This window comes from Manis pentadactyla, chromosome 3, assembly GCF_030020395.1.
Source record: "Manis pentadactyla isolate mManPen7 chromosome 3, mManPen7.hap1, whole genome shotgun sequence".
Lineage (NCBI taxonomy): Eukaryota > Metazoa > Chordata > Mammalia > Pholidota > Manidae > Manis > Manis pentadactyla.
This window is the reverse complement of record NC_080021.1, coordinates 9,664,613-9,681,142: the sequence shown is the minus strand read 5'-3', so window position 1 is coordinate 9,681,142 and position 16,530 is coordinate 9,664,613. Positions and strand designations below refer to the sequence as shown.

General features: G+C 52.4%; 1 protein-coding gene across 1 annotated transcript in view; it reads left to right on the top strand.

The window, feature by feature from the left end:
- The window catches only part of TG (thyroglobulin), a 249,643-nt gene that overhangs the window by 24,397 nt on the left and 208,716 nt on the right, over positions 1-16,530 (top strand). The window contains exons 12-19 of the mRNA XM_036890501.2: positions 2,444-2,590; positions 2,963-3,040; positions 3,562-3,674; positions 5,347-5,449; positions 6,527-6,727; positions 12,037-12,249; positions 13,589-13,743; positions 14,999-15,155. Of these exons, the coding sequence (XP_036746396.2) occupies positions 2,444-2,590; positions 2,963-3,040; positions 3,562-3,674; positions 5,347-5,449; positions 6,527-6,727; positions 12,037-12,249; positions 13,589-13,743; positions 14,999-15,155 (1,167 nt within the window). The remainder of the gene's footprint in view (positions 1-2,443; positions 2,591-2,962; positions 3,041-3,561; positions 3,675-5,346; positions 5,450-6,526; positions 6,728-12,036; positions 12,250-13,588; positions 13,744-14,998; positions 15,156-16,530) is intronic.

Here is a 16,530-nt window from a genome sequence, read left to right as displayed (position 1 = left end):
AAAACTTTCCTGCCTTGATTTCCCAAGGCTGATGGGTTCCTGGGAAAGAAAAGGAAAGTGGTTTGGTACACCAGTCAAAGCTGGAATGTGTGCACCTCTCCAATGTGCTCCCCAACCCCCCAACAGAACCTTGCGGGGCCAGGGCTCCACCTTTTGTATTGCAGATGGTGTTTGCTGTTCACCAGGAAAGCCTAACACTTGTGTGAAAGTGTGGGGGGCCCCAGCCCCAAATGCTCACACTCCCCTCATGGCCTGTTCTGAAGCTTGCCTCCATTTCCAAGCACCCGGGAACACCCCAAAGCAGGAAGGAGAGGAATCCTCATTACTGAGGAGCTACTGGGTCTCAGGCACCTTCCACACGTGATGTCACCTAGTTCTGAGTGTAACTCCAAAACTCACAACCTGCACAGGACAGAGAAATGTGCTCAGAGAGCAGACGATGCTCTAGCCCATAAGAACAGCTTGACGTTACTGGAAACCTAGCCCAGCCAGGCGCTTACTGTGCTAAGTGGATCACCAGAGCTTGGCAATCGATCCTCCCAATGTACAGGAGATCGGTGCTGTAATCACTATCTGTGATTCTTCACAAATGTGGAAACTGAGGTTAAGTCACATGCCCAGGTTCCCCCGATAACAAGTGGCAGAGCCTGGACGCTTTGCTGGCGGTTTGGCCTGTGGGCCTCTGTGCCCTGCCCAGATGATCTCTGGGGGGCTGCGCTCAGAGCCCAATCTGTCTCCTCCCAGAGGCCCTGCTCTTCCTCCACCACCTGCAGCTTGTCTGGTCCCATGTCCCTCCCGGTTCTCTCATGGACCCCCACCCACTGACAGGGACAAACGGCTCATGGCTCTGCCAGCACGCCCAGGTTCCTGCTCCTTGCCAAGATCTCAGCTGATCCCCTATCTGGGGTTCTCTGGGCTTGGTTAGTCTCCAGGGGACACTGGTAGCAGGGCAGAGAACGCCCACCCCGACAGGCCAGAGCCCTGCCGTCCAGTCCTGGGAGGTGTGCTGCCACCTGGAAGCCGTTTCAGTTGTTTGTTCTCTTAACCCCCCGTGAGAACCTCCCCAGCACCATCTTGTCCCGCCTCTGTCCCTCACCTGTCATTTGCCTTTGGAGGACAAAGCACCTTGTTTTATCCCCCTTTATATTTTGGGCCTGGCAGCATGCCTGACAAGTGGGAGCCCAGTAAATGCTGGTTAATCCTCCTTCTCGCTTCCTTCCTCCCTTTCTTTCTCTTAGATCCCCTCGGTGTCCCACAGGCTGAGGCTCTTTTTTTCTCTGTTCCTCAGAAACTTTGGGACTTCTGCTTTTGGCAAGAAACCAGTTACTTTCAATTGTGTGCACCGACAAGATCTAATGTGATCAGAGAGGGGAGTGGGCCACTTTGTTGTGGAGTTGTGACCACTTGTGTAGGGTGGGAACTGTGAGGACAGGGCAGAAAGTTGTTGATGCACAGTGATCTGCCCCCTGAATGGCACGGTGACCTGTCCAGAAGATGGGCTGAGGCGATACCCTCCACCCAGCCACTCTCTCCCATCTGGCACGTCTGAGGCTGCAGCAGAAAGAGGAAGGGTCTATGAGCAGGACCAGGGGCGCCCAGTTTGCTCCAAATCCCTCCGTGGGAAGGGGTGTCTCTGCTGTTGCAGAGGAGGGGATCCTGGAGAGTCAAAAGAGATGGAAGCCCTCAAAGTGTCTTTGGCCTACATAACGTAGCCACCGTGTCCGTGGGCCTAGTGAGGGTGAGGGAGCACAGGCACGTCGCTGGGCCTGCCGTGTGCTTGGTGTTCAAGCTCTTCTGATGCAGCACACTTCGCCTGTGAGTCTGTGTTAGAGCCATTTCACAGTGGAGGACACAGGCTCAGAGAGGGCTTGTCACACTGGTGAGTCCCCAAGTGCCTTCAGACCAGCCCCCAAGGGCAGCCAGACCACCCTTTCCCAGTCCCCAGGCCTGGAACACTCTCCCTAACCTTGACCCAAGGCTCGTGCTCCTCGAGGCCTAGATGGAGACAGGCAGCTGAGAGTGGGAAGGGGCCCTAGGTTCCCCCCCAGCCCCGCACCTGCTCCCTGGGTAGTTTCAGCATCCATCTCACATCTGTTCTCCAGCATAGCCTTACTTCTGAGGTTTGGACCCACTTTACACCTCAAGGGTGATGTTCCCTCTGAAGGCACTTCTTGACCTAATCAGCTCTATATGAAAGTTATGGGGCAAAGACTACGTACAACTCCTTCAAACTGCAGCCTACATTTTTATTTTTAAAACACAATCTGCCTACCCACTGTTCAGGCATCCTTTAGATACTTTGGGTAGAAATTCTTGCCACCCCAATAAGAAGTCCTCCTTATGCTGGAAATGGAACAGGGACATGCTTGGTTCTCAACAATGGAGCCCACACGGCCGGGCTTTTCCAGGCCCAGTGCTCACATCTCTGCGCCTCTCTCTCCAGCCTTCGACTTCTATCAGAGACGTGTTCGCTTCCTTCAGGGTGATTCAGCACCAGCTACTGGAGCAGCCCTTCTGTGGTCCGGCCCCTACGTGCCGCAATGTGATGCACTGGGAGGTTGGGAGCCCAGGCAGTGCCATGCCAGGACTGGTGAGGGGGCAGCATCCTTGGGAAGCTGAGGGGTGGCCCTCCTTTTCATTTAGGGGAAAGAGCTTGGCATGAGGGGCAAGTGAACTGGACTATAGGTCCTACTTTGGCAACTGGTAGCACATCCCTTAATTTATCTGGCCTTTGGTTTTCTCATCTGTAGAATGGAAGCAATGACCTTCTATGAGCCTGAAGGTCAAGTGAGTGGTTGTTTGGGGTATTGGGCCTGTGGTTGTGGACAATGTCAGGCAGAGGGGACAGATGGCGGGACCTTTGCTGGCACTGCTGTGAATGCAAAAAAGGACAGGACACGGGGGAGTAGGGGTGGGGAGGCAAGTGCGCCTCCTAAACTCCTGGCCTGTGTCTCTTTCCCAGGACACTGCTGGTGTGTGGACAGGAGTGGAGAGTACGTCCCTGGCTCGCTGACTGCCCGCTCCGCACAGGTCCCCCAGTGTAAGTGAAGCCCGTGGAACTCTCCCGCTTGGCCCCGGTGCTGGGCACTCTATACTGGGGGGTGCCATCTGTTGTTACCCCCAAGTACCTTCAGACCATCCCCCAAGGGCAACCAGATCACCTTTTCCCAAGTCCTCAGGCTTGGAACACTCTCCCTAACCTTGACCCAAGGTTCGTGCTCCTAGAGGCCTAGATGGAGACAGGCAGCTGAGAGTGGGAACGGGCTCTCAGTTCCCCCCAGCCCCGCACCTGCTCCCCAGGCAGTTACAACATCTCACATCTGTTCTCCAGCATAGCCTCACTTCTGAGGTTTGGACCCACTTGACACCTCAAGGATGATGATACAGCCCACATGGGTCTTTGGCCCTGAACCTCTGCCTGCTTCTCCTCTGAGCTTCCAGCTGTCTATGCAGGGCACCTCCATCTATCCAGATGCTCAGCTCTGAAACCGTGCGGCGCCCTGGCTGCCCGCCTCCCTTGGCACCCACGGCCTCCCTGAGGGCTCCCTTCTCTCTCCCCAGGCCCCACCGCCTGTGAGAAATCTCGAGCCAATGGGCTGCTTTCCAACTGGAAACAGGCTGGATCCCAAGGAAATCCATCTCCAAAAGACTTGTTCATCCCAACCTGCACAGAGGTAAGGTTCTGAATGCCCATGAACAGTTTGAGGAGGAAAGCCAGAACTTTCTCCTAAAGGCTGAGGATGATTTGTCTAGTTCTTGATAAATTTGTTTTAGATACAAACTCACTGGGAGTTGTAGGTCTGGGTTTTTGTCCTCACTCTGGCAGACCCAGGCTGTGTGACCTTGTGTAATTCACTTACCTTCTCGGTGCTCTATTTGCTTCATGGTATGCCAAGACGAGGCCGTATTTTTATCCTGCCCAGTGCTAAGATTGTTTTGAGGCCCCAAGGAAATATCTTCCATGCAAACTCTGAAAGATAATCTACAAATGTACAGGTGCTGCCGTGCCTTTCCTAAAGTCCTTTTGGCCATGTTGCTAGGCCTGTTTCGTAACATAAGTGGAAGACATCATACCATAACCCTTGCCAGCTACCTGGATGATTGTAATACCTGAGGGCCCATGGAGAAGGAAAGGTAAAAACCAGAGCCTCTGGCAGAGGGAAAGTGATTCCGAGCTGCTCTCGGAGGCCCTGCAGTCGGGTGTCTTCCCGGCCTGGCTCCCATGGAGGAGCCCAGGTGCCAGGTGCCAGGACCTGAGACTCCCACTGACCAGACTGGATGGCTATGTCTTGACCCAGCTCCTCAGGAAAGGTAGTTGATGGCTAGAATATTCTCAATTTTAAGGCTTTATCCCATAAAATATTCACAAACCTTTGCTTGGATTTGAGTCTTAACTGTGTAGCTTACAAGCTGTGTAACCGGGGGCATGTCACTGGCCTTCCCTGGGCCCCTCTGTGCAGGCTGAGGATAGTATGGTCCCTACTCCTAGGGACTGACTCCACCCTGGGGGTGCAGGGTGCTTAACACAGGGTGGGCTTCATGGTCAGGCTCCTCGTGAATGTCAGGTGTGACTATTATTGTTGTGTCTTGTCTATGAACAAGTCACAGCAGAGTATGAAATGAACAAGTGGTCAGAAAAAAACCTCAAGGACACACAGTGATGGCCAGGGAGCTCGGAGGTGGCTGCTTTCCTCTAGCAGTTAGTGAACAAGCAAAGCCCTATTGTTCTTGAGGTTTTCTGTTATAGATGGAGGAGAGAAGACATTTTCCACCATCAAGAGTTCCTAGAAGGAATGCATTCAAGCCTCAATCTAGTCTCACCTCCTTTTCATAAGATGGGGAAACTGAGGCTCAGAGAACTCTAGGGGCCTCCCCAGCTGACCCAGAACAAGCTGGGGAGAGGGACCCCAGCCAGACACATGGTCTGGGTAGCTGCCTTGTACTGTTTCCTTTATTCTCTGTTACAGATGCTAAGGGCTCCCTTTCTCCTAGGGATGCTCGTTGAAAATCATTTCTGGAATCGGGAAGCTCAGTTTGGGAGAGTGCTGGGGCTTTGGGCTTTGGGGCTGGCTGGGTTTTGGCCCTGGCCATCTCTGCTGTTCCCAGCCCGTGGGGTTGCTGCTCTGTCGCTCTCCTCTCTGACTCAGCCTCAGTTTCTCCTGTTATAACCATCAATTCCAATTATATGTGTCAAGGATCTGGGACATGATGGGGCCACCTCTCCATCTACCCCCTCCCTTTAGAGAAGCCATCACCAGGAGTTTTGAAAAGGACATTTGACCTCTGCCAAGTGACCTGTGGGCTGCAAAAGCGTCTTCCTGGCTGACATGACCAACTTTGTCTCAGACAGGAGAGTTTGCCCGGCTGCAGGTGTCGGAGGCTGGCATGTGGTGTGTGGACCCGGTCTCAGGAGAGGGCATGCCACCTGGTACAAACGGCAGCACCCAGTGTGAGTGGTCGCCCCCTGCTCACCTCCCAACCCCTCCTGTGAGCCCTGGCTGTGGAGCCCGGGTGCTGGCTTCCTGTCGCTGAAGCTGTGGGAGCCTCTATCCTCACTATGCCTCAGTTTTCTCATCTGTAAGATAGGAGTAGCATCCCTAAATGGGGTCCTGGGAGAGACCCTTGGGCCAGGGAGCAGGACTGTGCTTTGCAGCTGAAGTGGGCGCCAGCACTGGTCACTATGAAACTGCGGGCTGCTGCTTTTGGGGGTGACCAGCAGTATAGCACTGATGCTACAGCAGGGCCCCCACCTTGTCCTCAGCTTCCAGCCCGGCCCTGCAATCTGGTTTCCATGGTGAAGCCAAAACGATGTCCCTAAAGTGCAAATGTGCTGATGTTCCTCCTCTGTCTGAAAAGCCATCGTCCCTCCATAGGCCCTTAGGGCCAGGCCCACCCTCCTCGCCACGGCTCTGCGGCCCCTGCAGAGGGCCTACATGTCTGGCTCTTGTATGTCTTTTGCTTCTCTTGTGTCTCTGTCTCTCACACTTTAGGATCCAAGTGCAATAAACTACATCCAGACTTTTCAGGAGGGCTAGGCCTACAGGAGTTCTGATTCAGCCCCTGTAGTGCTAGTACTTCCTCCCTACACCCACCTGGTAATTCTTACTCAGACCACACACCACTCCCTCCAGGAAGTCTTCCAGCCTCTCTCTTCCATAGCTGAGTTCACTACCTTTCTATGTGCTCCTAACTGTTCTGCACATCTCCTATTGTCTTCCTTGTCACTCTGAGCTATCCTTTCTCACTTCTTAAATCTCCTAGAAGTCTCTAAGATCCTTGAGGGCATGCAGTGTGTGTGTGTGTGTGTGTGTGTGTGTGTGTGTGTGTGTGTGTGTGTGTGTGTGTGTGTACATGTATGTAATACAGAGCTGAGCAGCCCCACTCTTTGCTCTGTCCTAGTTCAACACCCCATTGGGGAGGGAGCCCAGACTAGGTGGGGTTCCCTACAGGTGGGTGGCAGGTGGGTGGTGGCAAGGGCTGTGGCAGCAATAGCGGCCAAGCCCATCTGGCTGGTCTTTGTGTCAAGGCCCAAGCCTCTGTGAAGCGCTCCAGAGTGGAGTCCTCCCCAGAAGAGCTAGCCCAGGCTACACCCCAGCCTGCAGGGCAGAGGACGGCGGCTTTTCCCCGGAGCAATGTGACCTGGCCCAGGGCAGCTGCTGGTGTGTTCTGGACGGCGGAGAGGAGGTGCCTGGGACCCGTGTGGCTGGGAGCCAGCCAGCCTGTGAGAGTAAGACGTGCCCCTGGAGGGGCTCCCGGGGCTGGGCTGGGGGATGCTCATCTTTCCTTTGCTCAGGATAGGGGGGACCCCAAAGGCACCAGGACCGGGGGGAGGGTGGGAGGGGGAAGGGGAAAGAGTGTGAGGGCTATGGTTGCAGTTGATCCCCGTGGTGTTGAGCTGTGTATTTCCTTCCTAACAATGCTCAGCCCTGGAGTTAAAATCAAGGAGAGGCTGTGCAGGGATCCCCACAGCTGGGACCCCAGGAAGCCCGGCGCTGGCCAGGAGGGGGGTTCTGGGTCTTGGTCACCCCATCCTTGAGGTGGGGAGGGGCCTGATAGCAGTGTCTCAGTAGGGGCCGGGGTGGGGGTCCCTCCCGGGTGGGGTCCCTCCCTGCTGGACAGCTTCAGGAGTGGGTGGAGGTGTCGATTTGTTAATTTTTATTTCTAGTTAAAAAATCTGTTTGGATATTAAGTATTGAAATGTATGTCATATATATATTAGAATTTTGAAGTACATTATTACATGTTAATATATTATTTGTCAATGACTTTTTTTTTTTTATTTCTCCTGTACACTCAAGTCACAGGACATGATAATCATTTTACAGTTTATGTGAGCAAGTAGGTTGAATTTCCTATCTATGAATTTCCTTTCAGGACAATAAACAAGGACATTGCAAAATATTTATTACAGTTGGGGTATTGGATCTGGTGGGTTGAAAATACTGCACTAAGTGATTCTGATTTTATTGCAGTTACTTTTCTTTTGCTGTCCTTATTGTTGTATTGCTTTATTTAAAAATTTTGCAGTCTCGAAACAATTAATTTGGAATTGCTGAGACATTTAATTAGGTCTAGAGATTTATAGGTATAAAGAGAATTTTTGTATATTTGTACATTTATATTTACATTGAATGAGCAAGAAGGAGCCTTCGAAGGAGGGGTGGGCAGGTAGAGCTGCCCTCCGTGGAGGCCCCTCTGCTTTGTCCACTTCCTCTCCTGCTCCTGACTGTGGGGTGCCCCAGGCTCTCCCCACAGGCCTGTTCTCCCAGCCCCTGCCTGCCCTGCCGTGCTTGGGGCCTGCTTCAAGGTGGGACCCTGTCGCCATCCAATCACTGTGGCCCTCAGCAGCCTCCTCGCAGGCAACACAGTAGGTGCTCGATGGGTGTTTTTAAGTGGAGTTCCCTGCCCTGTGCTCCCAGCAGGAGGGCAGCGTCAGCCTCAGGGCTGGATACAATCAGTCTTCAACTTCCAGGGCGTCTAAGATGTGGGAGCCAGGGAACAGACTGCCGTTTCTCCGCCAGGAGCAGGTCTGGGAGCCCAGCTCTCTCAGGGCTGGGAAGACCCAGTGTGACTCGGCCCTCAGGAGTCCATGATAATAGCTCATGTGTGCAGAGAGCTACCTGTTAAAAGTGCCTTTTACATCCTTTACTCCATTTTTGCCTCCCAATGATTCAGGAAAATAGATGGAATAGCCTGTCTCCCCATTTTACAGATGGCAAAACTGGGGCTCACAGAGGTTCATTAACATGTCCAAAGTCACACAGCCTGGCAAGTGGAACAGATGGCATTAACATGAGTCCCCCAAAGGCACTTCCTCCTGCCTTACTGTGGGGTGTGGTGGAGAAAGCTCAGATGTGGGGGCCAGATAGCCTTACTTGAATGTCAACCCTGCCAATTCCTTGCTGGGTGGCCTTGGGCTAGTCCCTTAACCTCCCTGGACCTCAGTTTCCTACTCTGTGAAATGGGCATGGAGAATTATATCTAGATTTTGGAGTCATTGTTAGGATTAATTCAAAATAGTCTCTGTAAACTGCTTAGCCTGGTGTTCAGAATGCACTCTGGGGACATGCCTGTCTCCCCACTTGCTGCCGTAGGACTTAGGTCAGAGAAGTCAGCCTCCCCATGCCTCAGTGTCCTCCCCGTGGGCTGAGGGTGGCAGGAGGCCTGCCTCACAGGCCACGGTAAAGATGAAGTCCGTTCCTGCGGGGCAGCGTGAGCTCTCCCACGAGGGCCGGAAGCCAGGTCTGGTTTCCAGTCTAAGTTCCAGCTTGTGCCCCTAAGCAAGCCGCTGTGCTCCTCTGAGCCTCCACCTCCTCATCCCTTCCTCAAGGCAATAACGATTCCACTTTGGAAGGACCGCATGAGATCAAAAGGGGGACGTGCCCACTCCAGAGCTGGCCCATGGTGGGTCTTCAGTTCATTTCGGTTGCCGCACTTCTCCTTCCTCCCCTCGGCCCCTTGGTTTCTCACAGCCATGCCCGTACACTGAGCACACTGGTGGAGCACATGGGCTCTGGGGCCAGAAGGACGAGGGTCAGGCCCCAGGTTTTCCATATACTAGCCCTCTGGTCATGCAAGGTGTTTCCCCCCAGTGTGCCTCAGTATTGGCATCTGTGAAATGGAGTAATGGGGCTGACTCCCCCCTCCCCAACAGCACTGTGGGAAGAATTAAATGAGCTGATATTAGTAAGACTCACAGCAGGGTACCTGGCACATACAAAGTGCCACACAGTTTAAAAACATAGTTTTAAAATAAATGCTCCCCTTTATAGATACGGTTTTGGAGGTTCAGATGATGAAGGGTCCTCCCTGTCCCTGCTCAGGTTTGAGCCCACATGTAGGTCAAGCTGGGGATCCTGCACCCTCAGAGGGGCCCAGCTGAGTCACTGTGGGAAGTCACAAAGGGCAGAGGAAGGAGCAGGGGCTTGAGGTGCAGTTGGAAGCCCAGGCCCCAGCCTCTGCTCTGACCCACGTGAGTGTGGGACTCGGCCTCATCAGCCTCAGGGACTTAGGCCACACCACGGGGGCCTTGCTGATGGGTGTCTGAGGACCTTCGCAGGTCCTCGGCCCCTGGCGGTTCTGCCTCTGCCTGATGCCCACTACCTTTCCTTTAGGCTGGGGCCACCTCGCTGTTGGAGGTGCCAGGGATCTTTACTGCCTGCCTAGAGGTGAAGCGTGGAGGCTCACAGACACCAGGAGCTGTGCGAGATGGATCGCTCAGCACGGAGGGGTCCGTGGGCTTTCCATGCAGCCCGAAGGCGGCAGGAGGGCTGGACTCTTGGAGACATCAAGAGCCCCTGTAGCACCAGTGCTGAGGGCCCTGGAAAGGGTATGCAGGCAACCAGGGCACGCAGAGGAAGGCTGTCTGCCCTTCTCCAAACAGTATCCCACTAAAGAGAAGCATGGCCTTTGCCTTCCGGGGTAATGCTTAGATTCAAAGGGCCTGTGTTCAAATCTGGGGCTCTGCCTTTCCAAATCCTCAAAACTCAGTTTCTTTGTCTGCTAAGGGGGTGATAATCTTAGTGCTGCCTACTTCAGAGGGTAATTTTGAGTAAGGTACAATTCAGTGTTGATCATGACAGGGTGTCACCAACTCTAGAATTCATGGTAAATATCAGTTATTATTTCTATTGGAAGTTCTTCCTTACAGTGCACTAAATGCTATTTCATTGTTCTGAAAATGTTAATTTACATGCTAAAATTTCCAACACAGGTAATAACACATTACTCTTACTGTTAATAATAATAATGACTAACACTGATGATCCTTTATTGTGTGTAAGGAACTCCTCTAAGCTCTTTACGTGCCTTAGTTCATTCTGATTCACCCCATCTCTGGGAGGCGGGCATTACTGCCATCCTTGCCATTTTATGGGTGAGCAAACTGAGTCCTGGAGAAGTGAGTAAACTTGATCTAGGGTGCGCAACTACTGAATGATTGGGCCAGGATTCAAACCCCAGTAGGCTGGCCCCAGAGCCCACAGGCTGACTCTCTTCACCCCTACATACACATGGTACTTGGTAAATGCCAGCTCAGTAAGTCCACTGCAAATCATGGTGCACAATCTTGGCTGAAGGCCATCCTTCTTATTAGATTGGAGCCTGAGCTGCACCCCAGAGGTCAGGATGGGTCATTCTCCATCTGTGAGGCCCCCATTCCCCTTGGAGTGCACGTCAATTGCAGGTCTTAAAGCAAGGCTGTGCCCAAGAATCAGATAACTAACTAAAACTTTAGCCAGGTGTGAAATTGTCACACCAAGTGTCTGTTCTTTAATTTACTCACCCACTTATTTAATACATATTCTTGGAGCTCCCTGGCCACCAGCATATCCTTTTCAGAGCCCTCAACACTGGTGTTATAATGGCTCGTCTATGTCTCTAAGAGTCCAGCCCTACTGCTCCCTTAGACAGAAATCTTGCAGCCACACGGTAAAGCCAGGGGGGCCCAGGGAGGACCCCACCCCTCTGTGCTGAGCTATCCATCCTGCATAGCTCCTTATGTCCCCGAGCCTCCATGCTCCACCTCTAGGCAGGCAGTAGAGATCCCTGGCACTTCCTAGAACAAGGTGCCCAATGTTCTGGTCAGCATTGTGCCATGGCCTGAGTGACCAGGGGAAAGGCACCCTCTTTCCTGCTGTGGCGCAATCCAGTGGGAGACCAATGTGCAGATGGTCAGGACCTTGAACAATTGACACCAGGGAGGTCTCTGCTAGGAGACCTGAGGACTTGGAGCAAGGAGACCTAAGTGTCCTGGGAGAACCACAGAAGGCATTAGAAAGTTAGGGATGTGAGCTGAAAATGAAGGGTCAGAAAGGAATCTTCCAGGCAGATGAGCAGGCAGAGAGAAGCGGATGTGGCTGTACAAGCAAGGTTGTTCAGGGAATGACAGCCACGCCTGGGCCGGAGGAGATGAGAGTGGGGAGGATCGGGTCAGCAGGCGCACAGGAGAATTGAAAACCTGTGTCCTGCTCCATTATAATTTCTTCCCCAGCAGCGGGGACTGTGCAGACGTATGAGGAGAAAGGCAGGCGATGGGCCTCAGCTGCAGGGAGCCTCGTGAAGAAACTTCAGTAGCAGTTCAGAGTAAAGATGATAAACTTCTAAATGAAGGAAGCACGGTGGGGATGAGGAGAGGCTGAGAAGGGGCGAGCCACAGCCTGGGCTGATGCTAGGGCAGAGGAGGTGGGCCATCTGGGGTGCCCACTGGGACAACCAGGTGCTTGGGGGTGCCACGTGTTGACCTTGGGGCTAAGGAGCAGCTGCAGGCCTGGGCAGCACATGACAAGTTCTGACATGCTGGCTTCGTGGTGAAGGCCAGTGGGTAACTGGATTTAGAGATGGGAAGAAACTCAGTAGGGTCTGAGCTGGAGATGAAGATACAAGAGTCATCCACGCTCAGGTGTTCATGAAAAGTGAGAGAGAATGCGCTCACCCGAGAAGAAGGTGACAGGTAGGGAAGCCGACCAGGCCAGCACCCAGCTGCCCGCGCATCCTGGGTGCCGGGCAGAGGCCGCAGTTGCCCCTCTCCTTCTCTAGGCCCACAGTGCCCCCTGCCATTCCGTGTGCCAGATGTGGCTGGTGGAGTGATCCTGTGCGAGCGAGCATCGGGCCCAGGTGGGGCAGCCGTCCAGCAGTGCCAGCTGCGGTGCCACCAGGGTCACTGGAGCGCCTTCTTGCCTGGGCCGCTGGTGTGCAGCCTCAGGACTAGACGCTGGGAGTCACAGGCGCCTCAGCCCTGGGCCTGCCAGAGTGAGTAGCCTCGGGAAAGTCTGCCCAGCAACCGCTCCCTCCAGGGCTCAGGGCTGGGGGCCTTCCTCTTCCCAGCTGCGTGCAGCGTTTCCGGACAGCCAGGGCGTCATGGCAGCGAGAGCAGGGGAAAGGGCCCACAGGTGTTCTCTTCTAGCAGGAGCAGGGGTTAAGCTTTCCCTGTGGCTTCTCTTGGGGTGTCTGCTCCTTGGGAGAACTGTCAGTATTTCAGGCTCTTCTGGCATCTTGGATAGGAATTTAAGAGGAAGAGGAAGAGGAAGGGACTCCAGTAGCCAGATTGATTACACTGGTGTCACTGAGCTCTGAGCTGCTTGTTTGGCCTCTGAGAGGCACAGTGACACACCGGCCTCTCCCTGAGGCCCATCTGGAGACACAGGCTAATGCCTGACAGAGTCAGGCCACACCCTGCCCCAGGGTGGGGGGCGTCTGCCTCGTGGCTGTGGGCCTGTGCCCTACTTAAGTGTTAGCAGAGCCCTTTTCTTCTGCTTTTACACTGAGCCCACTTCCACACACACATGAGCGTGAGGCAGCACTGGGCTCCGACTGCATCTGCCTTGGCAAAGGCCATCCACGGTTACAGCCAGGCAGGGCAGGGGCGGATGCTGGGACCTGGCACCGGGTCTGCCCAGTGCACTGGGAGGCGTGTCCACGAGAGAGACAGATCCTAGACTGACTGCCACAGGGCCCTGGGTGGCTGGCAGAGTGTCAAAGGACTGTCTTTGTTGTAAGACATTCCGGAATAGAGAATGATACCCAGAAGAAGTTCAAAATATGATTTGGACAAATAAATGGCCTGTTTTCCTGACTATGACCTAGTAGCCTAAGCTGAAATGAAGACCAGTCTGGTCACAATTGGATCTAGATCAAGGGACTTGGGAGAAGAGTGGTGTGGGTCTTGAGCTCCTGATGTTGAATGCAGGGCCACTGTGTATGATTGAGCAGGTTGTGCACTGATCAACCTTAGAGTATGCCTTTCCCATGATCTATGGTCTGTACTCTTAACTGGTAAAACCACATGGAGTGGTTCTGTGTGAATGCAGCATAGTGTGGAAGATTTCCCAAGAAGATTGTCCAGGACCTCAAAATGTAAAGCAGCTTGGTTTAGGGGCCAAGGCAGGACTGAGCTTGCTGTGCGGGTCTCAGTAACTTCAGAGACAAGCCATCATGCTTGGATGTATTTAGGCTCTGGGGATGACAAAGCAAGATGGCAGTGCCAAGCTAAATGGAGAAGGGTTATTTTTTCAGAGGAAAATCCAAAGCAAGGAAAAGAATGCCACAGGTCTGTTGCCTGTGGCTTCTGACCTCTGGCACTTGCCTATAGGGCTCCAGCCATGGCAGACCCTCCAGACCCAAGGACAGTTCCAGCTCCAGCTCCCACCCGGCAAGATGTGCAGTGCAGACTATGCGGGCTTGCTGCCGGCTTTCCAGGTCTTCATACTGGACGAGCTCATGGCCCGTGGCTTCTGCCAGATCCAGGTATGTGCCTGGCTTTCCCAACGAGTGGGGACTTGCACTGAGCTCAGGGCCACCTCATGGTTCAAATGAACCCATAGTTCAATGGGAAAACTGAGGCCCAGGAGGAAAAAGTGATTGAGTCAAGGCTAATTACACAGCAGCAGAGGTGGGATCCCCACTTGTTACTGGTCACGCTTTCTGCATGTAGATGTCACATCAAACATGTGCTGAGTGCTTGTTATGCGCCAGGACTGTGTACTGTTGGCATGGCTTAGCCACCCTCACAGGGCCCCTGTTATGACTGCCTTCTATGGATGAGGATGAATTGGCCAGAATCGCAGGGCTAGGAAATGGCAGAGCCAGCTGACTGACGTGCAGGTGGAGCTGCGACCATCCCGTAGAACTGTCACCACCCATGGAGGAGAGCAAGGGATGTGGGCCAGGAAGGCTGCGACACTGTGATGTGCTCCTTGAATTGCTGTGATGGACACGTCCCTTAAGAAACCTGGGAGGAGGCATTACAGATCCTCCCAGAAGGAAACTCTTAGATGCCAATGGGAAAGACACAGAACCATAGATAATGCATATCAGAGATTTTGGCAAGGGTTTTTGTTATTTGAAGTCACAAGTATTTATAAGAGGAAAACATTAAAAGTCAGTTAAGTAAATCCGTGTTCTTGTCAAAGTTTGGTAACTCAGAGCAACTCATTTGTAGCACTTCATGTGAAGAATTTTGGAGAAGACAAGACTTCCACAAAACCAAATACAGAGAATATTGGTTCTAAAACAAAAAAACCCATATTGCCCAGTTTTCTTCAAAGACATGTATTCAACAACAAAAACAATAATACCTATTAATTGTTGAGTGCTAGCTGTGTTCCTGGCATGATGCTAGAATCTCTACATTCCTTATCTCTAATGATTACAGCTCCCTGCTCAGTGGGCATCATTAGCCCTTGACTTAAAAGTGAATTAACTAAAGCCCAGGGAGGGTCAGTTGACCAAAATTTTGCAAAGCTGAGTAAATCCAGGTCTGCCTAGACTCGTTCTCTTCCTCCACTTCTGCCTCTCTAAGTTCCGTGAGCAGGTTCTCTGACCTGGGAACTTCGCTTTCCCTAGGTGAGGACGTGGGGTGAACAGCGCCTTGTTCCCTGAGGTAGGGTGGAAGGGGGATTATTGCAAGTTACATAAGCCAAGTTCTGGTGTCTGATGTGGGCACAACAAATCTGGCTCCTTTTTCTGTGTTACTGAACTGAGGACATCTGTCTCCATGTAGGTGAAGACTTTTGGGACCCCCATATCCATTCCTGTCTGCAATGACTCCACGGTGCAGGTGGAGTGTCTGACCAGGGAAAGTTTAAGAGTGAATGTCACATGGAAATTGCGGCTGCAGGATGTCCCACCAGACTCTCTTCCTGATTTGCTCAACGTTGGTATGTTTTCCTGTACTGCTGCCTTGAAGAAGCCATGAAGCTTCTCTGAGGTCCGGTTTCCTTGCCCGCCAAATGGAGCTAGTGAAGCCCATAATGCCTTGCCATGAAGATCTGGTCAGAGAATGATGAACCTTACCAGTGGGAAGGGCTAATTGTCAGAAAGTATATTAGAGTAAACAGCTTTCTGGTTAATAGCTTACGAGAGTTAAATGATGTCACTTACTGTACTTACGTGAATGTTTTCAGATTCTCTCTTTTTTCTGGGCACAGAGAGGGAGATAGGTATGAAGAGAATGGATTAAGGGAGTCTATTGGTATATAATTTATGTCCTGTACACGTTCAATTATAAAACATCTCAGACCACTTACACTATTTAAGCCTCTTAGTAAACTATTTAAGACAAGGCAATTAGGATATGGGTGAGTGAGAGAGTAGAACGATCTAAGGAGTAGAGAGTGCATTTTCCCATGGTACTGTGAGCCAGACGAGCACGTAATCCATGAGTTTCTGACCAGAGGGTGGGGAGCAACTCCATCTTCTCCTCTGCCATCCAGTGGCCAAATGCCCAGGGTCAGGACTGGCTGGGGCTAACCCTCTGTTCTGTGAGGAGGAACTTCTGGAAAACATTGCCAGAGTGTAACCCAGGAGGCAGACTGCATCTGTCATCCTGAAGTCCTTGTGGCAATAATACCACCCAGAGCATTTTGAAGTAAGGGTTCCCTTTTCGTCTTCCTCTGGAAAAAGCCTGGATAATTTGGAGTTGTTTAAAGCTGCAAAAGGATGAGATGTTTATTCCTGGTGCCGATGTGTTGACCATGGCTTCAGGGATGACCTTCTGGTAGCCTGCTGTAGCATGAATGCTTGCTGCATGCTGGGATCTGTCTCCTAGGAAATACATACATTTCGGTAGGAGGCCTTCTCAACACTTAGCTCAACACTGACGCAGGAGGCCATGTTGCCCCCTGGTGGCTCTGCCTTCTCTTTGAATGGCCCCATCACACACATTCTTTCATATCATCCTCACCAACAGCAAAAGAGGTATTCCCAGCCCCGCTTTGCAGATGGGGAAACTGAGGCTCAGAGATGCTGACTTGCCAATAGTTGAAACAGTTGTGTATCTGGATGGTGCACCTTAGATTAGTGATTGAGATGTGGTGTCCTACACCAGGGAAGATCATCTTGATGCCACAGAAGTGACAGGAGCCAGACCTGTGCTAAAGTCCTCATTGTGCTGCTGACCTCTGTGTGAGGTTGGGCCAATCAGTCCTCTTCTCAGGAGTTCGGTTTTTCTCTGTATAAAATGTGACACGGGGTAATGCCTGTGTCTCCTCTGGGCATGGATGTTGTAGGCACCTCTGCTCTTGATCCTGGCCC